The sequence below is a fragment of the Elaeis guineensis genome, chromosome 9 (genome assembly GCF_000442705.2).
Source record: "Elaeis guineensis isolate ETL-2024a chromosome 9, EG11, whole genome shotgun sequence".
Classification (NCBI taxonomy): domain Eukaryota; kingdom Viridiplantae; phylum Streptophyta; class Magnoliopsida; order Arecales; family Arecaceae; genus Elaeis; species Elaeis guineensis.
In genome coordinates, this window is record NC_026001.2 from 8933298 (window position 1) to 8957888 (window position 24591).

Sequence of the window (24591 nt, forward strand, 5' to 3'; positions counted from 1 at the left end):
TTACCCAAGCAGAGAGACAATATCCAATGCAATGGTACAGAATTGCTCCAAGCCCTCCTCCCTTCGAGCCATCTTGGTTGGATATTTCAGTCTCGGATACATCCGGAACAATCTACTGCATGTACTCGGGTAGTCCCTGGCTGCACTCACATGCACGTATGCGTAGTCGTAGTTCTCATCGCCCAGTGCATCCACCGCCGACCGAAGCGCTTCGCCGGCGTTTCCATACATCCCAGCGCAAGCCCGTAGGACTGACCCCAGTGTTGCTTCAGTCTTCTTCTGGGTAAGGCTAGAGACATATGAAGACATGTTCATGGCGTCCGAGATAGCAGTGTTAATAATAATGGTCAACAAGGCCTTCTCATCATCGGCTTTTAGGCTACGTGAATCAGATTGGAGGGTGGTGACGCAAAGATTGTAGTATGTTGTGGTGTTACAAGTCTTCTGGATGAGAGGAGAAGCTGCAGGAAGGGAGAGAGTGAGGAGAGGAAAGAAGAAGAAGAAGAAGAATATGATGAAGGAAGAAATGGGAGCCATGTCTCAGTACTCCAATAGTAGTTGTAAGGACTTATAGTTGGGATAGAGAGATGGTAAGGTCTGCGTGATCATCGGAATATAATGGATTTTGGTGTTGAGTGGGTTGGTTGGTTGGTTGTGGTGGGTCAAAGATCAAGACCATTTATTGGTTGTCTGCTTGTCTCCTTAGACTTTTTGGAAGAGTATGACAAATTTCGTTGGGGTGTGTGATCCATTGAAAAGTTTGGAGGGACAGCACTATCTTCCCTTCCCTGGTGGTGCGTGTTGGGAGGGAGCCAGACACTGTTAATTACCGTTTTGACATGCATATATAAGTCTGAAAGTTATTTGATGATTTTAAATTTGTGAACTTTTTGTTCATTCTATTGTAATTTTTATAATTTGATTTCAAATTTTGGTAAGTTCCTTTCTGTCTTTTACTTTTCTTTTCTTTTTTTCTTGAGAACTCTAATCCCTATCATTAATCAAATCAAGTTACAATGTGCAGGAATATAGGACTCTAATGAGCTGAGGGCAGCTATCTTGGACAAGTTCAAATTAAGTTTAGTTTTGAAACATATGTTTGATCAACAAGATTATGCATTAATTAGTAATTACTCCTACTAATAAAGTTAAACTTAGTCACACTGTCTGGCTCCATGAGATTTATCTAGCATCTATTTAGTCTAGTGTGAGTGGGTAAGCGGGAGCCCACTTCATTAAAGTGGCCTCTATTCACTGTAGAGTCACGATGGTGTAGACCGTAGCCATTTTAAACTATTTTCTCAAAATTGGGTAGCGGCAGAGACCCACTTCAGCTCAATTGTGGACTAACAAAATACTTGAAGTCAACTCTGCAAGGATGAACTAATTCAAATATCTGATTATGGGCAATAAAACCAGCCCTTAGACCATCTGACCTAATTTTATGACATATTTGGTTGGAGAAAGTTTTTTTTTTTTTTTTAAGACTTAATTTCGGTTAGAAAGGGTTGGACTCTAAAATTGGTAATGAGAATGGATAGCTCCAATTCCAAGTTGGGAGGAGTCTTTTTTCCATTCTAATTTCAAGAAAAATTGCATTACCTACTATTTCAAAATCTAATTTTAACTCTTGTTGAAATGAGCTGTAGATCCCTTCGATTAGAAATGCAATCTTCTAATTAGAGGAAAATATATTTGTATAATTTCTAAATTGTAGATCCCTCTGATTAGGAATACAATCTTCTAGTTAGAGGAAAATATGTTTGTATAATTCCTAAATTGTAGATCTCTCTGATTAGGAATGCAATTTTCTAATTAAAAAAAAATATATTTATATAATTCCTAAATTGAGTCCCTGAAAATTGATAAAAATGATCCTTTTGATTCTAGAGAAAGTATTCCTTCTTCCTCTGAAATCCTCATCTTCACATTCTCTTCTATTTTTTCTGTTTTTCAACATGGTATCAGAGCTCTTTGTTCCATGAATACACTTTATTCCGTCTCATCTCAATCCTACACCCTGAGCCTCCATCGCTACCACTGCCGCATCCACAGCTGTTGCCGTCAACACCGCAGCCGATGCTTCTGACGCTACTGTCACGACCGCTACTGCATCTCAAATATTCTCCGGATCCGACGTCTACCACACCCAGCCATTGCCACCGCTGTTGCTGCTTCCGCCGCCGCCGCTGTCATTGCCATCGCTGTTGTTGCTTCCGTCACTGCCGTCGATGCCACCGATGTTGCTACTGCCGTCGATGCCACCGCCGTATCCACCCGTGAACCACGGGATTGAGAACGGAAGCCGCTGACCCCTTCTCATTTGAGGGTCTTTTTTTGGGAGTTTCTGAATATTATCGAGATGTCTTTCATGCAAGCAATATTCGATATTTTTTATTCGTCATCTGAGTTTATCTCAGATCATTGGTGAGAAAAATTCAAATACCTTTTCCTCCTCAAGACTGTTCTTGTTTACTTAATCATTTAAGTGTTTTGTTTTGACAATGGGTGATAAAAATCCTTTAACCATGGAGGATTTAGAAAAGTTAATGGTTAGGATGATGAATCTCGTACCTCGAGTAGTGAGTTTTCAAAGATCACCCTAGAAACTAATCCGGTCAAATTGGATGGACCGGGTACCTACTTGAGTTGGACGCGATATGTTCGTCTAATTTTAGAGTCTCACAATCTTGAGGGGTTTATAAGTGATACTGCAAAAAAGCCAGAAAGAGATGAGATAGCTGTTAGACAGTGGAATTCAAATAAACTCTCCCTGAGTATCAGATCCACTATTTGTACCAACATCCACAGTAATAGGACTCCCTCCAGAGAACTCCCCTCTCGATCAGTTCCAGAGGTGACGGGAGAGGAAGAGGACACAGAAGATATATAGAATGGCTCAGACTCCCGAAATGTTACATCCATGTTGATTAACAACTTTCGCTCAGTCGGACACCACCATTTATACCAACATCCACAGTAATAGGCCTCTATGGTACCAAGTGTTGCTCATACGGTTGAGGCACTAACGAATGCTTATGACTTATGGCAGGCTATAGCCACAACTTATTCCTATAAAGGCAATAATATGCATGCCCATAAGATCCAATGAGAGCTTCGGAAACTTACTCAGGGTTTTCGATCTGTAACAGAGTATGTTGGAGAATTAAAAAGGTTGTGGAATAATTTTAATTTTTATAGTCCCTTTACCTCTACTCATCCTGGTGATGTTGATGTGTTCCGCAAATGGATAGAGCGTCAGTGCCTTGTGAATTTTTTGGATGGACTAAACTCAGAGTTTGAGTATCGACACTCTTCTATTCTTAGTACACAGGAGTGACCAACTCTTGATAAAGCTATTTTCTTGATTTTTAGTGAAGAAACTCGATTAGCCACTATGTCTCCTTCTACGAACATAGCACTTCCACAAAAGATTCTTCAAATCAACCAACCAATTCTCTCTATCAGGATAATTTTGTCTAAATAGGTATCAATGATCAAATTCATGCTCTTAACTGTAGTAATTTTTCTCCATGGGTAGTTAACTCTGGAGCATCCAATCATATGACTGGATCCTTTAGAGATTTTTTGTCTTATGTTCCCTGTTCTGATCGTGATAAAGTTCGTCTTGCTGATGGCTCCTTTATCCCTATTTCTGAGAAAGGATCTATCAAATATACTTTCGAATTATCCTTATCATCTGTTCTACATATCCCTAGATTTTTATCAATCTCCTATCCATTAGTGCTATTACGAATGATCTTGATTGTGCCGTAACTTTTCTCAAAACGTATTATGTCTTTCAGGAGCCAAAGACAGAGAGAAACTTGGGACTGGCATAATGCGTAATGGGCTCTACTATTTGGAGGGAGAAGTATCCGAAGGCTACTCAGAAACCAGTTTGACAGTTTCATCTTCACAAGAGGAAGACCTGTGCTTCAGCACCGCAGGCTTGGTCATCTTCCATTTACTCTCTTAGCTCGTATGTTTCTAACTATTTTTGAATCATATAATGAAGAGAAGCTTATATGTGATGCTTGTGAACTAGCTAAACACACTAGAAGTATTTATCCAAGCTCAGGCCTACGTAGTAAAGCAATGTTTAAGGTAGTTCATTCTGATGTATGGAGATCCTGTGGGACCATCGTTATTTCTGATCATCGGTGGTTCGTCACTTTTATTGATTGTTTTAGCCATTGTACTTGGGTTTATCTATTGAAAAATAAGAATAAAGTATTTCAGTCATTTAAAAATTTTATAAAATGATTGGTACTCAATATGGAGCAACTCTTAAGATTTTTCGCTCTAATAATGGGATAGAGTATCTTAATAAAAAATTTGAGGAGTATCCACATAATAATGGTATTATACATCAAACAACTTGTGTTGACACACCAGCTCAAAATGGAGTTGCTGAAAGAAAGAATAGACATCTACTTGAAGTGACAAGATGTTTGATATTTTTTATGAATATTCCTAAGTTCTTATGGGGAGAAGTAGTGTTAACTGCAGCGTATCTAATTAACCGAATGCCACTTCGAACTTTGGACTATAAGACACCTCTTGAATGCCTGCAAGGAACTAATTCTTTCATAATCCCCCCAAGGTATTTGGCTGTGTTTGTTTTGTTCGGGATCATCGACCTTCGGTTGGCAAGCTTGATGCTCATGCCCTCAAGTATATTTTTGTTGGTTATTCCTCTACTCAAAAAGGATACAAATATTGATATCCGACTAAGCGAAAGTTATTTATCAGTATGGATGTAACATTTCGGGAGTCTGAGCCATTCTATATATCTTCTGTGTCCTCTTTCTCTCCCGTCACCTCTAGAACTGATCGAGAGGGGGAGTTCTCTGGAGGGAGTCCTATTACCGTGGATGTTGGTATAAATGGTGGAACTGATACTCAAGGGAGAGTTTATTTCTATTAATGCTAGTTCTGACACTCAAGGAGAAGCATCTAAAACTGCATCTGAGACTCTCTCACAGCCTGTTACTTCAGTTTCATCTGATTCATCTCCTCTCTCAGAGCCTATTACGCATTCTTCAGTCTCCAGGTCTTCCTCTCCTGTCCTGACAGTTTCATCTTCTACGATGAATGGTAATTCTTCTGTACCTCCCATTCATTTTACATTAGATAATGATGATCTAAATGTTCCTATTGCTTTACATAAGCCTACTCGTCATGCTGGTATTCCTGCTCGACTTAAGGATGGAGTGGGGTACAAACATGACATCACTAACTTTGTATCCTATGAGTCTCTCTCCATCTTATCAGAGTTTTATAGCTTCTTTGTCCTCTGTCTCCATACCCAAGAACTGGAAGGTTACTAAGGAAGACCCCAAGTGGAAAGTCGCCATGCTTGAGGAAATGCAAGCACTAGAAAAAAAATAATACATGGGAACTTGTATCTTTGCCAGCTGGTAAACAAACTGTGAGATGCAAATGAATTTTTACAGTTAAGCAGATACCTGAGGGTACTGTTGAATGGTACAAAGCTCGTTTGGTAGCAAAAGAATATACACAGACTTATGGCATCAACTATGATAAAATTTTTGCACCTATTGCAAAAATGAACTCTGTTAGAACCCTTATATCATGTGCTGCTAACTTCGGATGGGATCTGTTTCAGCTCGATGTAAAGATTGCTCTTCTTCATGGAGAACTTCAGGAGGAGGTATATATGGATATTTCTCTAGGATTTGCTACCACTCAGACAGTGGGCAAAGTATGTCAGTTACGACGCTCTCTTTATGGTCTGAAGCAGTCACCTCATGCTTGGTTCGATCGCTTCCGACGAGCAATCATTCAGATGGGGTATAAACAGAGCAATACAGATCACACACTCTTCTTTCGGCACAACAAGGATAAGATTGCTATTTTGATTATCTATATTGATGATATTATGGTCACAGGAGATGATTCTGAGGAGATGGCTCATTTGAAGGCTCAGCTGGCACAGGTATTTGAAGTGAAGGATCTTGGACATCTTCGATATTTTCTTGGGATAGAAGTTACTCGTTCTTCAAAAGAGATTTTTCTCTTCCAAAAAAAATATATTCTAGATCTTCTTACAGAAATCGGTATGTTGGGATGTCGACCTATTGCCACTCCTATTGAACAAAATCATCGACTAGTAGCCGATATCGATGTCCCTGTTGATCGAGAACGTTATCAACGATTGGTAGGACGTTTGATTTATCTATCTCATACACGGCCTGATATTGCATTCGCCGTTAGTGTGGTAAGTCAGTTTATGCATGATCCATGTTCAGTTCATATGGACGCTCTGACACGGATACTTCGTTACCTCAAAAGCTATCCTAGTCGTGATTTGCTTTATTCTTGTCATGGCAACCTTCAGGTGGAGTGTTATACAGATACTGATTGGGCTGGATCACTTGATGACCGTCGCTCTACCTCAGGTTACTGTACTTTTGTTGGAGGTAATCTAGTCACTTGGCGAAGCAAGAAACAGAATGTAGTTGCTCCATCTACTGCTGAAGCAGAGTATCGAGCTATGGCACATGGCGTGTGTGAAATTTTGTGGTTGCAGATCTTGTTATTGGATCTAGGTCTTTATCAGTCATCGCTCCTTATGCTATATTGTGACAACAAGGCAGCAATCAATATTGCTAATAATCCAGTACAGCATGATCGGACGAAGCACATCGAGATCGATTGATATTTTATCAAGGAAAAGCTTGATGCCAGAATCATTTGTATGCCTTATGTGCGATTTGCTAGTCAACTAGCAGACATTTTGACCAAAGATTCTTTTTCATTTATTCATAACAAGATGGGTCTTTATGATATCTATAACTCATCTTGAGGGGGAGTGTTGAAATGAGCTGTAGATCCATCTGATTAGAAATGCAATCTTCTAATTAGAGAGAAATATGTTTGTATAATTCCTAAATTGTAGATCCCTCTGATTAGGAATACAATCTTCTAGTTAGAGAAAAATATGTTTGTATAATTCCTAAATTGTAGATCCCTCTGATTAGGAATGCAATCTTCTAATTAGAGGAAAATATGTTTGTATAATTCCTAAATTGAGCCCCTGAAAATTAATAAAAAAGATCCTTTCGGTCCTAGAGAAAGTATTCATTCTTCCTTTGAAATCCTCATCTTCACATTCTCTTATATTTTTTCTATTTTTCAACAACTCTTTTTTAATATTCAAAATTCTATTTCGATTCTGATTCTAACCACTAACTAATAAATCGAAAAATATAATTTTTTTCTATTCCTGTTACAATTCATTTTGATTTTATTTTCAATTGTGAACCAAATGCACCCTGAGCTTATTAAGACATAAGACAAGGTCTTTGATCTTTATGGCCAAGTATCGGCGCTATGGAAGCCTTAGATGGAAGATTTATGAGCAGGCCACTCTTGTATCTCATTTAATAGCATGACAAATGTTTATTTTTTCAAAATCAAGATAAAAGTTTAGGCTGAGTCTTAGATGGCCATGTCTCAAATTAATTTTTTTTTTGTTGGTAAGAAAAATAAAATAGGGGCAGGCAAGTAGCGTAGCTATTCCTTTTGGCGGCCACAAGAGCCCCCACTTCACTAAAAAATATTTGATGCACGACGATCGGCCACCACGATAGATGAATATATCTCTCCAACATCACCCATGTACCAGAGGGATCAAAAATCATCCCACCCTATCCGCATCTAGGTATCAGATTAAATTTTTATTTAATCAAATTTTATTGTGGCTCGAATCTAGGATGTGAGAGAATGGGATTAATGGCCTGTTCCGACTAGGCTATCACATGGGTGGTCAAATTGAATATTTTTCACCGGCTTTTTCCGGACGCAGGTCCGTTGGCTGCCTTGATATAATCCCAACACTCAGCCACCCACAAAGAAACCTCTACCAAAGGCCGTGATCTGTTACATCGCAAGCAACTGTACAAAAGAATCGTGCGGCGTTAAGGCACAGCACTGATTGGCTCTGGAAACTGGACCTGGATAACTTGCCTGTATCAATTCCTGATCCAAATCAGGATCGATCAAGATATAGGCCAGATCAAGTTCACGATAGATCAAAATGTATTTATCAGAAGCCCATATTTTTATCAAGCGGATCAAAATTCCAAACTTAAATCTGATCACGTCATTAAACGAATAATATAATCCAATCTATAATTAGTTCAATCATCTCAAACGGATTAAATGGATCAAACATTGCCATCCATCTAACTTTCCCCGGGCTGGATCATGATTGAACCATTTTAGAATTGATGCAATTTTGGCCAACTCCTGCATGGAAGAATACATGGTCCAATCTCAATCTCAATCGCACATGCCTACATATGAGACCCAAGGACTAAATTGAACCAACCTCAGCTGCGTATGTTGATATTCCAGAGAGGGAGAGAAATTATTCCTAGATTTCAAGGTTGGATTAGCATTTCACAATCATGAGACAATTGTATCGTTGCGGCCAATCTCCTCGTCGTCTGATCGTCGGAAACGAGCGCCTGCAAAAGAAAATCCACGCTGACCGGAGGTGGCTCCGGCGGGGACCCTCCGACGGTCAAGTCAGAGAGGAGACTAGGTAACAGTGAAAAGAAAACAAGGAGCTCAACGGGAGAGGGAAAGAGAGAGAGGGGGCAAGCCCAAGAGTTTCGAAGGGACCTCTAGCACTGTTGCCTTCCCCGATATATATAGTGGAGCATGGTATGGCGCCGTCATTAATGGCGGGGACAATTGAAGAATTGTCAACTCACTGTAGACTGTCAGAGTCGCCGTAAAAGTGTCAAATCATCGTGGGACTGTCAAATCGTTAGAGTTGACCCATACCCTAGGTGGGATAATGCCCCTAGGCGGCAGTGCCACATGCTGTTGTCAGGATCGACAGTCTCTGATAGTAGTACGGCGATGTGAGGAGTCGACCAACCTTGGATTGGTGGCCAGCTGAGGGGCGTCGGGTGGAGATTCGGACCCTCCGACGGTCAGTCGGGCACATCGTGGGAGTCGGGCATCGGACCTCCTGGTGCAGTCGGTCGGGATGGCCGGAAGGGTCCGTCCGACCGACATATCTTCGGTCGGTCGACAGTCGGTCGGTCGGCCGTTCGGTCAGTCGGTCGATCGGTCGGTTGGTCGGGTATGCCCGATTATAAGTCGGCATGAGCGGGGTCGGTCGGTATTCCCCAACAGTTGCCCTCCTCCACTCCTGAGTCGGACGGTGCACGGGCCGATGTCTTCATTTGGGCAGTAGCGTCGGGCGAAAAGGAGTGGATCCACTATGTGTCAAGTTTCGATCGTACCGCGGGTTGATATGATGTCAGACGTCTCATGAATGCCGGGAGATTCGCCGGCGTCAGATGTCCAGTCGGTGCCAGATGTCATGTCGGTGTCGGACGTCCTGTAGGTGCCAGACGTCTCGTCCCATCGGGAAGGGAAACCGTCGTTCCCGCCGCTCCTTCGGGGATACGAAACGTCACGGCCTCTGTGCCACGTGGCACGTGGTCATTGGGACAGATCCATTGGAGTGGATTGAGGTGACGTGGCTCAATCTGAGGATGGGTGCGTCGAACCGTCGGGCCGACGGACGGACCGGATGATGCCACATGGCGAGATCTGGGGACTTCTCGTTGGTCGCGCCTTCATCTCGACCGTCGGGGGGTACTATATATACAGGATCGCCCATATTCAGTTTTTTCCTCTCCGTTACTTTGCTGTCGAGACTCTGCCCACGTAATCCCTCATTCCAGGTACTCTTCTCCGCTTCCTTTCTTCCTAGGAGCTCCATCTTCTTCTTCTGGGGGCCATCATCACCTTCACCGTCTCCTCCTCCCTGCCATTTCCTTGTCTTTTGTTCCAGTCCATGGCTAGAACATCTCCACGGGGCAGTCGGTCGAGAGAGCCGACTGACGACCCTCGGTCGACCCCGGAGGTGGAGGTTTCTTCACTTTCGGGGCCGAACGTCGATCGGCTCCGGGAGCAATATTGCATCCCGGAGCAGTTTCGGCTATTCGCCCCTGGTGCCAATAGTCGGGTCAACAGCCCGCCTGAGGGCCAGGTGGCCTTCTACGTGGAGGACCTCCGGGCCGGCCTTCGTTTTTCGGTCCCGGAGTTTATCCGAAATATTCTCGACTATTACGGGCTATGCCCGGCACAACTCGCGCCGAACTCAGTTCGGCTAATAGTCAGCTTTGCTCTTCTGTGTCGGCTTTTGCCGACTGACCCTCAGATCTCCCTCTTCCGAGCCTTCTTCGTCCTCCGACCCCACCCTAAAGTCCGAGGGTGGTGGTACTTCAATCCTCGGAAGGGACTTTCCTTCATCACTAGTCTTCCGTCGTCCATCCACGGATGGATGAACCAGTTCTTTTTTGCGTCGTCTTCCACCTCTTGGGGGTTCCCCGTCCATTGGGAAAAATCTCCGAACCGAACCGAATGAGAATAGTCGGGTGGAAGCCAAAGATTGGGAAGACTTCCACCGGCTAAAAGATATCTCGATGCCGAAGCAGAGGGAGCTCGTCACCGAGCAGGCCCTGTATGACGCCGGCCTCAGCCCGGTCCCTCGCTTAGGTCGGTTTTTCATTTTTCTTCCCCTTTTTCTTCTTTTCATTTTTCCTTCATGGCGCTGACCGTTCGTCGTTGTTCGCAGATATGCCGCCGAGATCAAGACTGACGGCTGCCGACGTACGTCAGTACACCGTCCGAAAGAGGCCGGTGCAAGGGGCCGGACCGTCGCGGCCTCCCAAGTGGCCCCACATAGCTCCACCGAGCGGACCGACTGGGTCGGGGGCGGAACCCGTCATCGCACTGTCGGCTCCGACAGTGCGAGCCGACAGTGCTCGTCGAAGTTCCATCCGAGGGACCATCGGGCGAGGGCGCTGCTTCGCCCGAAAGAAGGGCGGCCGATGAGTCGATCGATGGCGCACCGGCCACCCAGCCGGCAGAGGAGGATCGGGAGGAGGTGCACGAGCTCGAGCGACCCGCGCCAGCTGCTGTCGCGCCGACGGTCGAGACTCGGTCGGGCTCGAGTTTGCTGTCCATCTCTGATGTCAGGGGCTGGGCGTCCGGTCGAGGGAAGGCCCCCATGGCGTCAGGCGATGAAGGGCGATCGACCGACGGTGGAGGATCGACCGACTTTCCACTCTCCGAAGGTGCGTCGGGCCTGGTCAATCATGACTTGGCCAGAAGGCTGTGTCAGGCGCTCCTCCTTCCCACCGACATCGAGGTGATGAAGAACCAGCGTATCTCCGGGAGCTTGTACCCATTCTCATTCGAAGCCTGTACCCGGAGCTTGATCTCAGCAGCATCGTTCTGCCGGAGTCGGAGGCCCCAGCTATGGAGGAGATGGCCAACCCATCATCGGGAGGCCTCACCACCAGGGCGGAAGCCGAAGAAGATGCAGAGCGAGCTCCCGAGGATCAGGCGGCCCCGACTGTTGAAGCCAGAGCGAGTTCACCGACCGTCCCCCGTCGTCATCCAGTGGAGGAGGCCGACTCTAAGGACTAGTCGGTTTTCTGTTTTTGTTTTTTCTTTTGCTCCGGCTTGTATTCGAGCTTTGGCCCAGCTTTGTAAGCTTATTTTGATCTTCAATGAAATCAAAGTCAAAGTTTTTTGGACTTGAACTTTTTCCCTCTGCATGTCTTTCTTTTTTCCATGTGTCGTGGAACGCATTTGAACACGTGAGTCGCTAACCCACATAGATCAGTTAGGACGTTCGGTAATTCGTGCCGCCACGAAGGCAGAACAAATCCCATCTTTGGATCGGCCTTTCGATGGTCGAGGGCCTAAGTCGGGCATCCTTCGCCCGGCTGTGAGTCGGGCGTGCTCGTTGAGTTGAAAGCCGACCGACCGTCGGATGAGACTGGTCAGTCGGGTCTCTTCCAACGCATTCAGTCGGATGTCGCCCGACGTGTTTTAGTCGGGGGAGCGATGATGAGTCGAATCCCGATACCCTTGTGTCGGGTATTTACACTGCGCCACATGATATATGGTGGTAAGCCGAATATCTTCTGACCGGCCGTAGCTCGATCGGTGAGTCGTGAACGCGACAGTGGTCGCTTCGTGTGATAGACGGTGGTAAGCCGAATATCCTTCGATCGGCCGTAGTTCAGTCGGTAAGTTGCGACGGTGGTCGTGCAGGCATTTCGCCTTTCTTTGGTCGGAGATCAATCGGCAAGTTAGCCGATTGTTTGGCCCGAAAGTTTGACCGTAGAAGGAGCGTCGACTCCCATTGCCGTGGACGGTTCGACCCTTGTGAGTGCCCGATACATTGTCAGCGGTCGGGCTGTCGGTCCCACGTGGATATTAAGTCTGAGTCGGGACGTCGGATGTCATCCTTTTCGGCGAGTGTCGATCATCAGTCGAAGAGTTAAGACTCCGAACTTTGGAACTGGGTTTGCATTCCGAATAAACAGGTACAAAGTTCATTGGTGATACAACTTCAAGTTGTCAGCGTTCCAGGTTCGGAAAATCGGTTTCCCTTCCAGAGTTTCCAGTCGGTAAGCCCTTGGCCCGTAGGTGTCCGCTACCATGTAGGGCCCTTCCCAGTTTCGAGCTAGCTTTCCTTGGTCTAGAGGCTTCGAGACCTCTGCCTTTCTTAGGACTAGGTCCCCAGGCCTGAAGAGCTTTGGCTTGACCTTGGCGTTGTAATATCGGGCTACCCTCTGTCGGTATTAAAGCCATGCGAAGTTGAGCTTCGTTCCGTAGTTCGGGGAGGAGGTCTAGGTCGGCTCTCCGACAATCAGAGTTGTCCGGCTCTTGATACCGCTCGACCTTGGTAGATGGCAGCCCAATCTCGAGTGGTATCATCGCCTCCGTCCCATAGGCCAAACTGAAAGGTGACTCCCCGATCGGAACGCGGGGGGTCGTTCGGTAAGCCCACAGAACGGAGCCCAGCTCGTCGACCCAGAGGCCTTTGGCTTCATTTAGTCGGGTTTTGAGCCCGTGTAGTATGGTCCGGTTGGTCACCTCAACTTCGCCATTGGACTGTGGGTGCCCGACTGAAGTCAGTCGGTGCGTGATGTGAAACCTCGCGCAGAAGTCTCTGAAGTCTTGGTTGTCGAATTGTCGCCTATTATCGGTGATAATGGTATGCGGCAATCCGAACCTGAAGATGATGGATTTTTGGACGAAGCCCTCCATCTTTCGTTCAGTAATCTGCGCCAGGGGCTCGGCCTCCACCCACTTGATAAAGTAGTCGATAGCAACGACTATGAACTTCCTTTGGCCCGATGCTGGAGGGAAAGGACCAAGGATGTCGACCCCCCATTGAGCAAAGGGCCATGGAACGGCGATAGGAGCGATTTGGCTGGCCGATTGGTGTTGTACGTTGGCGTACTTCTGGCATGGTTCGCACCTCCGGACCAACTCAGCCGTGTCCTTCCTCATGGTGGGCCAATAGTAACCCTGCCGCAGGACCTTGTAGGCTAAGGATTTGCCCCTCAAGTGACTCCTGCAGATTCTTTCGTGCACTTCTCTGAGTGCGTAATCTGCGTCGGTCGGTCCCAAGCACCTGAGCAAAGGAAGGGAGAACGACCTTTTGTAGAGCCGGCCATCCATGATCACATATTGGGAGGTCGACCATCGGAGCCGCCTGGCCTCCGCGAGATCTTTAGGGCTGATCCCGTCGGTCAGGTACCGAACGATCGGATCCATCCAACTTGGTTCGGCCGTCAGTTGTAGCACCTTCTCGACCTTGTCGATACTCGGTTGCTCGAGATTCTCCACGAACGTCCGGCCCAAAGTGTCGAAAGTCGAGGTCGTCAGCCTGGAGAGTGCGTCGGCCCGGGCATTTTCCGACCTGGGGATGTGGGAGATTTCAAAATATCCGAGGCGCGCCACGAGATCCTTCACTTTCTGGAGATATTTTGCCATGGTTGGATCTCGCACCTCCAATTCGCCTTTTACCTGTCCCACGATCAGCTGAGAATCGGAGAATGCCCTAAGGCTGTCGATCCCAAGTTCCCTTGCCATCCTCAGGCCGGCGAGGAGTGCTTCATACTCGGCTTGGTTATTGGAGGCTTTGAAGTCGAATCGGAGGGCATACTCGGTGACTATCCCATCCGAGTTGGTGAGCAGGAATCCAGCCCCGCTCCCATGAGCGTTTGAAGCTCCGTCGATGTGCAGTACCCAGGTGGAGACCGGGTCAGGCTCGGAGATCGCGTCTCGTCCGGGGTCCGCGTCTTCCGACCCTTGGTCGGTCGTCGGGCATTCTGCGATGAAGTCGGCCAGGACCTGAGCCTTTAAGACAAGTCGCGGTCGGTACTGTATGTCGAACTCGCTAAGCTTCATTGCCCACTTTGCTAGTCATCCCGATGTGTCGGGTCGACGCAATATCGCCCTCAGGGGCTGGTTGGTGAGAACCACAATGGCATGCATCTGGAAGTACGGGCGGAGTCACTGTGCAGAGACGGTCATGGCAAAAATCATCTTTTCTGTCTTCAAATATCGGGCTTCAGCACCGTGGAGCACTTTGCTGGTATAGTAGATAGGTTGATGGGTCCGGCTCTCATTTTCTCTGACGAGCACCGAACTGACGGCGTCGGGAGAAGTGGCCAAATAGAGATACAATGTCTCTCCGACATCCGGCTTCACAAGCAACGGTGGGGAAGCCAAGTAACTCTTCAGCTCTTCGAAGGCCTGTCGGCACTCATCCGACCAAGAGAAGCCCTTCGCCTGCCTCAGAGTTTTAAAGAACAAGAGGCACCTTTCAGCCGATCGAGAGATGAACCGGCTGAGAGCGACGATTTTTCCGTTCAGCTGTTGGACCTCCTTCTTGGTGTTCGGATGGCTCATGTCGATGATTGCCTTTATTTTCTCGAGGTTGGCCTCGATTTCCCGTTGCGAGATGAGGAACCCGAGGAACTTCCCCGAGGTTACTCCGAAGGCGCACTTAGTCGGGTTCAGCTTCATCCGGTATCGTCGTAGAGTGCGGAAGGTTTCTTTGAGATCCCAGACATGATCCGAAATTTGCGCACTTTTTATCAGCATGTCGTCGACATACACTTCCATGTTGCACCCGATCTGGTCTTTAAAGACCCTGTTGACAAGTCGTTGGTAGGTGGCGCCGGCATTCTTCAGCCCGAAGGGCATTACTCGATAGCAGTAGAGGCCCTTAGGGGTCACGAAGGCAGTGTGCTCCTCGTCCTCGGGCACCATTCGAATCTGATTGTACCCGATGAAGGCATCCATGAAGCTGAGCAGTCGATAATCGGACGTCGCATCCACCAGCTGGTCGATCTTTGAAAGTGGAAAGCTATCCTTCGGACAGGCCCGATTCAAGTCGGTGTAGTCGATACAAATCCTCCACTTTCTGTTGGCTTTCTTGACCATGACAACATTGGCGAGCCAATCAGGATACGTAGTTTCTCTGATGAAGCTCACCTCGAGTAGCTTGTCTACTTCTTCGTCGATGGCCTTCTGTCTTTCAGGAGCAAAAGACCTTTTCTTCTGTTTCACTGGCCTCACCGTCGGATCGATGTTGAGTCGGTGCGTTATTGTCTCCGGGGGGATGCCCGACATATCTGCTGGCGACCAAGCAAATATGTCGGCGTTGGCCTTCAGCAGCTCCGCCAACCATCGTCGTTCTTGGTCGGGCAGTTGAGACCCGACCCATACCTTTTGGTCGGGGCTCTCCGCTATCAGAATTGGCACGAGCTGTTTGGCCGGCGAGCCCCGTTCTTCCTCCTCCCGTTGGTCTAATTTGTCGATCGCCAGGGAGCCCTTCAACTCGTCGCTTTGAGCGGAGATCTGGAAGCATCGGCGAGCGAGCTGTTGGTCTCTGCGCATCTCCCTGACTCCATTTTTTATCGAAAATCGGACCAAGAGATGGTACATCGAGACAATCGCCTTGAGGGCGTTTAGTCCGGGTCTTCCAAGTATGGTGTTGTAGGCCGAAGGCACCTGGACGACCGCAAAAGTCAAATGGATTGTACTTTATCGTGGTTCGGTACCGACCGTCACGGGCAGAGTGACTTCTCCTTCCGTTGTGAGTGCGTCTCCAACGAAGCCTATCAGGGGCGTAGAGATCCTCTTGAGTCGGTCTATCGATAGTCGCATCCGGAAGAAGGTCGAGTAAAACAAAACGTTCGTTGAACTTCCATTATCTATAAAAATTCTTTTTACATCATAGTTTGCTATTGTTGCCGAGACAACAACAGCATCGTCATGGAAAGTTTGGATGCCCCGAACATCTTCTTCTGTAAAGGTAATTACGTCGTCCGGGCGCGGCCTCTTCGTCGGCTCCCCTCCAACAGACGTCCCAGGGCCAAGTCTTTTGAAAATCATATTGATGACCCCAGCCGTTGGCTGATTAGTCGTCGCTTCCTCAGTCGGCTGGGGTCGTCGATCGGTGATTGGCCGAGTCGGCGGGTTCCTCTAGAATTTATCGAGATACTCCCGACGGATGAGAGCTTCGATCTCATCCTTAAGCTGGATGCATTACTCGGTATTGTGGCCGTGGCCCCGGTGGAATCGGCAATACTTCCGTCGGTCGAGGCCCTTGCCTTCAGAGGTGGAGGCCGTCGCAGGTACTCTTCCCCTTCAATTTCCATCAAAATCTGCGCACGAGGAGCAGAAAGGGGAGTGTAGGAATCATACCTGGGGCATGTCGGCCTTGGGCTCCGCCGGCGGGGCGACCTATGGTCCCATCGTGGGGGTGAGACCCGACTGTCGGTCGGGGGCCTGCTAGGCGCAGCGGGTCCCGACCCTTTCTCCGCTTCTCCTTCGGGCCTTTCGGTTTGGCCAAGCACCGGTCGGAAGCTCCCTCGTCCGCGCGCATGTACTTGTACGCGCGCTCCAGCAGCTCAGCGTACGTTCGGGGGAGGGTTTTGTCCAGGGAGTAGGTGAACCGGGACGCCCTCAGCCCGCGCTTCATGGTCGAGACGGCCATGTCCTCATTAAGGTCCTGAACCTCTAGCGTGGCCGTGTTGAACCGCGCCACGAAGTATCGGAGTGTCTCGTTTTCTCCCTGTTTAAGAGAGAAGAGGCTGTCCGATGTTCGGGACGGCTTTCGGCTGGTGCTGAAGTGGGCCACAAAGGAGTGCTCGTGCTGCCCGAAGGAGTGGACACTTCCCAATCGAAGGCCGGAGTATCAGGCCCTAGCAGCTTTGCGGAGCGTGGCGGGGAAGCCGATGCAGAAGAGAGCGTCGGTTGCCCCTTGAATCGTCATGAGAGCTTTGTTGCTCTCTAGGTGGTCGATTGGGTCGGTGGAGCCGTCGTAGGGCTCCACGTGCGGCATCTTGAACCGACTGGAGATCGGTTCGTCGAGGATGAGTCGGGAGAGAGATTGGGCGGTCTGAAAGTCGATGTCGTTTGAAGACTTCTGTCCATCCACCTGCAGCTGCGCGAGCCGACGGTCGATTTTCTCAAACCTACGTTCGTAGTCGTCTGTCCGTCGGTGCTGGGAGACCCCAGGAGTGGAGTCTCCGGAAGAGTCCGAGAGAGAGGCGGACGGCGTTCGCGGTCGCTTCTCCTTCCTCGCTCGTTCCAGCTGAGAGGGAGAATGCTGTCGGGACTGATGGGCGTCACGCCGCGGCCGCCCCTCCTCCTCTCTATGGGAGCGCTGTAGCAGGTGCTCCTGCGGAGGCGACGGAGATCGACGCGAGCATCGACGGCTGCTGCTGGAGGGCATCGGACGTGCCGCCGGTTGCCCGACCGGTGATGGCGGTAGCTGGACCGGCTGTTGCTGAAGGCTTTTGACCGCGTCCGTCAGCACGATCATCTACCGCACGATCGTCGTGATTTGCGCCTCTATGGTCACCGCGGGGTGTGGAGAACTGGGTTCCGCCGCGGGGGGTGGAGGAGAGGCCTCTTCCCGACGGGAAGAGTGCCTCGTCGACCCGGTGATCCTCGATCGCTGAGCTTTTGTCTTTATCATCTCGAATTCTGTGGGGACAAAGTACCGTTACGCTGCCTGCGTTCCCCCTACCTGATGCGCCAATCTGTTGCGGCCAATCCCCTCGTCGCCTGGTCGTCGGGAACGAACGCCTGCAAAAGAAAGTTCATGCTGACCGGAGGTGGCTCCGACAGAAACCCTCCGACGGTCAAGTCAGAGAGGAGACTAGACAACAGTGAAAAGAAAACAAGGAGCTCAACGGGAGAGAGAAAGAGAGAGAGGGGGCAAGCCCAAGAGTTTCGAAGGGACCTCTAGCACTGTTGCCTTCCCCGATATATATAGTGGAGCATGATATGGCACCGTCATTAATGGCGCGGACAATTGAAGAATTGTCAACTCACTGTAGACTGTCAGAGTCGCCGTAAAAGTGTCAAATCATCGTGGGACTGTCAAATCGCTAGGGTTGACCCATACCCTAGGTGGGATAATGCCCCTAGGCGGCAGTGCCGCATGCTGTTGTCAGGACCGACAATCTCTGACAATAGTACGACGATGTGAGGAGTCGACCGACCTTGGGTCGGTGGCCAGCTGAGGGGCGTCAGGTGGAGATTCGGACCCTCCGACGGTCAGTCGGGCACGTCGTGGGAGTCGGGCATCGGACCTCCTGGTGCAGTCGGTCGGTCGGTCGGTCGGTCGGTTTGTCGGGTATGCTCGATTATAAGTCGGCATGAGCGGGATCGGTCGGTATTCCCCAACATGTATTACATTGATATGCCTGAGGTAGCTAACCCATTCTCAAGTGCCAGCCTATTCGGCTATCACCAGGACTTGCAGGTTCATATCCAACCTTGACCTAACCCAAATATCATTTATATCCAAATCTAAAACAATAAGGCCATTCTTTTGAGGATAAAAGGTTTATCCAAAAATTTATATTTTTTAAATAATTTTTTTAAATAATATTCAAATAAAAAAATAATTTACTTATATTTTTTTTATGTATTAAAAAATAATTTGAAAATTTGATACCCATGTTTTTTTATATTATAAGTTTCTTGGATAAATTGCTAAGGTGTATCTATATTTTTTATAATACTCTTTATTATATAACTATTATTATATATAATTGTATAATATATTATATTATGATTATCATAATATATTAAAATAATATAATATATAATAATCTATTATATTATATTATATTGATATCTTATACTAATATAATATAATATATTATCTAATATTATTATAATATTATATTATATTTTAATAATTTATTATGGTATTCTATCTTATATTATAATATAGTATATTAAAATATAATATAATTATTATATTTAAAAATATATGATAATATATTATATAAATATTATTGTATATTATATTATATTATATTATGATACACTATATTATAATATATTATTATGTTATATTATATTATTATAAGATTAAAAGTATATTAGGAATGAATTAAAAAGATTATTTTCTAAATTGATGGAAAAATGGTTTAACCACTTTCTAGATGGGTAAGGATTTTTTCGATTTGATGGATAAATATATTTATGAAAAATAATTTATTTATTTTAAAAAATATAAAAATATGAATAAATTAATTAATAAAAAAATTGATTAATTTTTTTATGATATTTAATTTACTTATAAAAGAATAGAACAAGCCCTAAACTTTTTGGTTAGTTTGCAAGTCAAAGTTAGATACACGAGGAAATTTGAATTTGCTTGGATTGCAAAACATATCCAATCTAAGTTGGAACTCGATCAGGCCCGCATCCGGTTCATCAAACCATGGGCTACATAGATTCAGGTTAGACATGACCGGTAAATTGGTGGAATTTGGGTCAACATCTAGACTTCGACCTTTCGATGGGTCTTGGCCCGTTCATGGTCCTTGCCCTTCGTATTTTGATATTAAATAAAAAAAAAAAATCCGAGGAAAACGCCATCCAGAAAAATGAGTGAATTTAATTTTAGTCCCACATCGACTGACGAAAGGACAGGCAGCGTGTCTGCAGTACTATAAAGAGAGCGGCGGGGGTTAGATTGAGATTATGATCCTTCAGGTTTAATCGGGAGATGATGAGCGGTAAATGCTCGCGGGATGCGAGAGGGGCGTCCGCCCCAAATAAGCCTGTTACGACAATTGAGGCGCTCTAATCTTTTACCAATCTGATCCCAAAATTAATGCATGTTTTTAATATTTTTTTCTTTCTTTTCCGAAAATTAATACATGTTTTTAATATATATTTTTATCCTTCTTTGCACGTCTGATCTCTCAGAATAAACAAATTTAATCGGGCGATCGTGCGTTCGTGTCCTCCTCTTGCTTCAAACCCCTCGAGGAAGTCGGCACCATGGAGGGAGATGTCGAAGCTGATCAACATGGGACCATGGGGGCGACTTCATTCGAGTCCTCGCCGTCGTTCTTCGGACTAGATTTCAAGGGGGTGTGGATGATGACGACCGCAAAGCCTCTATCGGTGGGGGTAGGAGGAGGCTTCAATTTTAGGGGAGAAGAGGCGAGCGAAACAGAGACGGCGGTCATCGGGGAGGAGGATGTTGGGTTCCTGCAAGTGAAGGTGTCCTCGTAGATCTGGAGATGGAGGATCTCAGATGGTGGTAGATGAACTGGAGCTGGAAGAGGTCGATCTCGAGGAATCTAGGGTTAGCGTTAAACTTTCTCAGCAGATGAACTAGGGTTTCGCGGTGGCGGCGAGAGGAGCCGGACACGTGCTGAGAGGTGGAGGTGGCACGTGCCAAAAGGAGAAGGGAAGGCCCATTTGGATGGCTTCGATAGTTCTATTCGGAGATGGCGTGGTGCACTTCACATCGTCCGGGGCACAAAATATTTCTCTTCAATTCGAAGGAGTCTGAAGGTGAGCGCTGATGCAAGCAAGAAGCCATTTGAATTTTTTAGGCAATGTAAGATCAAACTAGCCCAACAAAACCTAAAAACCAGAAAAATGTAAGCTAGAAACAAAAATTAAAACTAAAAATTAGATATTAAAATAAGTGAACCACAGGTTGCGGAATCAGTACTACTTCTGAATTAAAGGACAATTATAAGGCTTTGCACTTCCTTTCCTTGCTGGATACTTTTGGTCTTAACAGGTTCTCGGCAAGAGAAAAAAAAGCCCAGCCTCGCACCAAATTCCTCTCCTTAATCAAGGTCTTGCGTAACGAGTTCTCAAGCAGCCTCCCACAACTCATAGGAATGAGAAGAATCTGAAATGAAATTATTATTGCTTCGATGATTGGTTCCAACTAATCATATTGAGAGGATAATTATAACAAATTCTTCTAAAGCTAATAAACTTTCGATAGGATGCAAATTTTTTTGAAAAAAATAAAAAAATAAATATTTGTTGCGGTCAATCTTCTGTTGTCGGTGAAGAGTACCTGCAAGATAAAGTCTTCACAGATCAAAGTTGTGTCCGACGAAGATCCTCTGATGCTTAAGTCAAAGAGGAAGTTGGTGAACAGCAGATTAAGAGTGTTTAAAGCGGCAGAGCCTTAACCCAGAATTGTCTTATCCGTGCTGTTCGTTTATTTTCCTTTTATAGATGATTCTGATGTAACCGTCGAATACGTGGTCCCGCTTTTTATGGCGTTAAATTATCGGACCATAATCGTGAAGTTAGTGGGCTGTTTATTTTCATTAATGATCGTGATATGTAGTCGATAACCGTTCATAACGGTTAGAGTGTGTTGAGCAGATAAGCCGACTATATGTCGGTAATACCGATAAGTCGGTAGTAGATCCGAATGAGTATCGGCTAGTAACTCTTAATATGCCGATGGTCTTCGGTCGGGAGTTAATAAAATTGTTAGTTGATGGTTGATAGTAGCCGACTATCAGTCGATTCACCCGATCGTGAGTCGGCGTAATATGTTCATATGGTCAATGTAGAGTCGGAGTCAGGGGTCAGTTGACTTGTCCCAATAGTTGTTCTCCACTTTCAAGTCCAAGGTGATTCGATGTGTACATTATTACGTGGTCTGTTACGTTGGACGAAGAGAGTTGTCATGTGTTGCCTCAATCCCCGACTAGGCTGCTAGTCTTTTTGGAGTACGAGAGTTCTACGGCTGTTTTGTCATTTCGATAACTGCAGAATCATTATTGGACTATCATTTCAATAGGACAATTTGATATCGGACATCGTTTCAGAAAAATAATTCGGCGTTGGACGATACGATTCTGACTAGTAGATCTTGATCACGTGTCCAAAGGTTGGAGCTATTCTCGCAGATGACGGTGAGATGGCACGATCAGGAGCAGGTGCATCGAACCATCCGACCAATGATCGGTTCGGATGTTGCCATATGTCGTCATCTGATGAGATTTCAATTCGACTGATTTCATCTGGACTGTTGATAGGTCCTATATATATAGGATCGCTTTCAATCAAACTTTTACTTTACATTTTATCACCATTCTCTGCTGCAGAAGCTCTACCGGAAGATTGCCCCAGTACCAGAGAGCCCCAGGGTTTCTTCTCCACTTCCTTTTTTGGCTTTCAGGTCAAGTTTTTTCATCTTTTTCCTTGAGTTCGTTTTCCTTTTTTGTTTTAGCATCTTCTTTACTTGTCCATATTTTATGGCTATGGCTTTTTCTTCTCATGATGGTCGGTCAGTGAATCCGACCGACAAATCTCCTTCAGGTTCGAAAGTGAAAGTTTCTTCCCTGTCCGGACCTAATGTTGAGCGGCTCTGAAAGCAATATCATATTTCGGAGCAGTATCAGCTGTATGCTCCTAGCTCTGATGGTTGGGTGAACTCTCCTCCTTCGGGCCAAGTTGCCTTCTACGTTGAAGATCTTCGGATCGATCTTCGATTTTCAATTTTGAAGTTCGTCCGAAATTTACTTGACTATTACGATCTTTGTCCTGCTCAACTGACATCGAACTTGATCCGACTGATAATTAGTTTTGCTTTATTGTGTTGGCTTATACGGATCGAATCTTGTCCTTCCCTTTTTCGAACCTTCTTTGCGCTTCGTCACCATCCTAAGACCAAGGATTGGTGGTTTATTAATTTGAGAAAAAGCCTTTCCTTTATCACTGGTCTTCCATCGTTCATTCATGGATGGAAGAACCAATTCTTCTTTGTTTCCTCTCTTTTTTTCGGGGGCTTTCCTTCACGCTGGGGTGCTCCAAGGATCGGCCCCAACGAGAATAATCAGATGGAGGTCAACGATCGGAAAGATTTTCACCGACTGAAGGACATGACAGTTTCACTGCAGAGAGAACTGAAGATCGAACAAGCTCTCTACGATGTCGGTTTTAGTTCGGTCACCTCCTTAGGTATAGCATTGTTGATCACTTTGATTTTTTTTGTTTGTTTCTGTATTGTACTAACTTCCTTGTTTTGATTACAACTATACAGCCGAGGACACGAGTATCAGTTTTCGATTTCGTTAGCATGCTGCCAAGAAGAAGGTAGCATCGAAGCTGGACCCTCCCGACCATCGAAGAGGAGTCGGGCAGTCGCTTCATCTGCACCGATTAGAGAATCCGACGTACCATCGACGTCGATTTCTGAGCCGATTTCGACGTTGTTGGCTCCGACAATGCTTCCTAAGGTGCCGTCTGTTGAAGCTGGGGTAGCAGAAGAAGATGGAGCTGCAGCAGTGCCATCGACAGCTCCACCAGCTGAAGTTCAGACTGTGGTGGAAGTCGCGGTCGAGCAATCAATGACTGCACCGATCATTCCTCCAGTGGAACCATCTCGAGCGCAGTCGAGCTTCGATTTCCCCATATTCTCAAGCATGGGGCTGCAGATAGAAGATCGGGGGAAGGCACCAGCAACTTCAACATATGATGGATCGTCGGCAGGCCACTCAGTTCTTTTCGACATCAGAATTTCTGAGGGTGAGTCGGCCTTAGTCAATCCGGTGTTGGCCAGACGGCTCATCTAAGCTACTCTTCTCCCGATTGATCGGGAGAACAAAAAGAACCAAACTATAGCCGAGATGTTCTCTTCTTTTAATCCAACGATACTCGGGGTAAGTTCTTCAATATTTTTTTTATCTGAACTGACTTATCTTCTACTTTTAGTGGGCGTACGATATGCATGACTTAGAGATCGACTATCAGAAGGTTGCAGAGTTTTGTCAGACCTGAATGGACAAAGTAGCGGCCGTCAATGTCAAGAAGATGGCTGCCCTTGAACAACTCCAGATAGCGACTAAACGGGAGATGAAGCTTCAAGAGGAAGTCTCCCATCTGACCGTCGATCTTCAATCCTCTAGAGCCGAACTTGAGTCAGCTCGTCAAAACATCTTATCTCTCAAGTAACTGATCAAGAGCAAGAAACACTCCATCCACCGGCTTCGACGAGAAAGGGATGGCTGCATTGACGAACTCAAAGCCGAATGTAGGAGACATCGGTCCACCCTGGAAAGGATAGCACTGGCCGATAATGAATTAACTTTCACAAGAACTGATGCAGAGTTGGCGAGAGCAGAAGCAGAGTCAGTAAGAGAAGCTTTGAACCAAGCTATCGAGAACTTCAAGAACTCTGAAGAGTTTAAAGAAGAAATCCTTGAAGATGGGTTTGCTTCTTATTGCGTCGGATACAAAGACGGTCGAGATACGGTCGGAAAGCTGTACACGGATTTGGACATGAGCAATGTCATCCCTTCTGTCTCAGAATATGGAGCTACTGAAGAAGAAGCCGCACCGATTAAAGATATTGCACCGACTACTAAAGACGGTGCACCGACTGCACCAGATGATGTTCTAGTCACCGATGCTGCG

The 24591-nt window shown here is 46.3% G+C and overlaps 1 protein-coding gene, 1 long non-coding RNA gene and 1 other non-coding gene across 3 annotated transcripts; 2 read left to right on the forward strand and 1 right to left on the reverse strand.

Moving 5' to 3' along the window:
- Window positions 1-537, reverse strand: LOC105036524 (pectinesterase inhibitor 28-like). Its single transcript, XM_010912285.4, has one exon. The coding sequence runs from the start codon at window positions 535-537 to the stop codon at window positions 1-3; it is 537 nt and encodes a 178-aa protein (XP_010910587.1).
- A 19353-nt stretch (window positions 538-19890) lies between these two features.
- Window positions 19891-20908, forward strand: LOC140851789 (uncharacterized). The gene is made up of 2 exons (XR_012134546.1): window positions 19891-20019; window positions 20113-20908. It is a non-coding gene; the product is annotated as an uncharacterized lncRNA (long non-coding RNA).
- Window positions 19905-20010, forward strand: LOC114914544 (small nucleolar RNA Z279/snoR105/snoR108). Its single transcript, XR_003801889.1, has one exon. It is a non-coding gene; the product is annotated as a small nucleolar RNA Z279/snoR105/snoR108 (small nucleolar RNA).
- Window positions 20909-24591: the final 3683 nt, after the last annotated feature.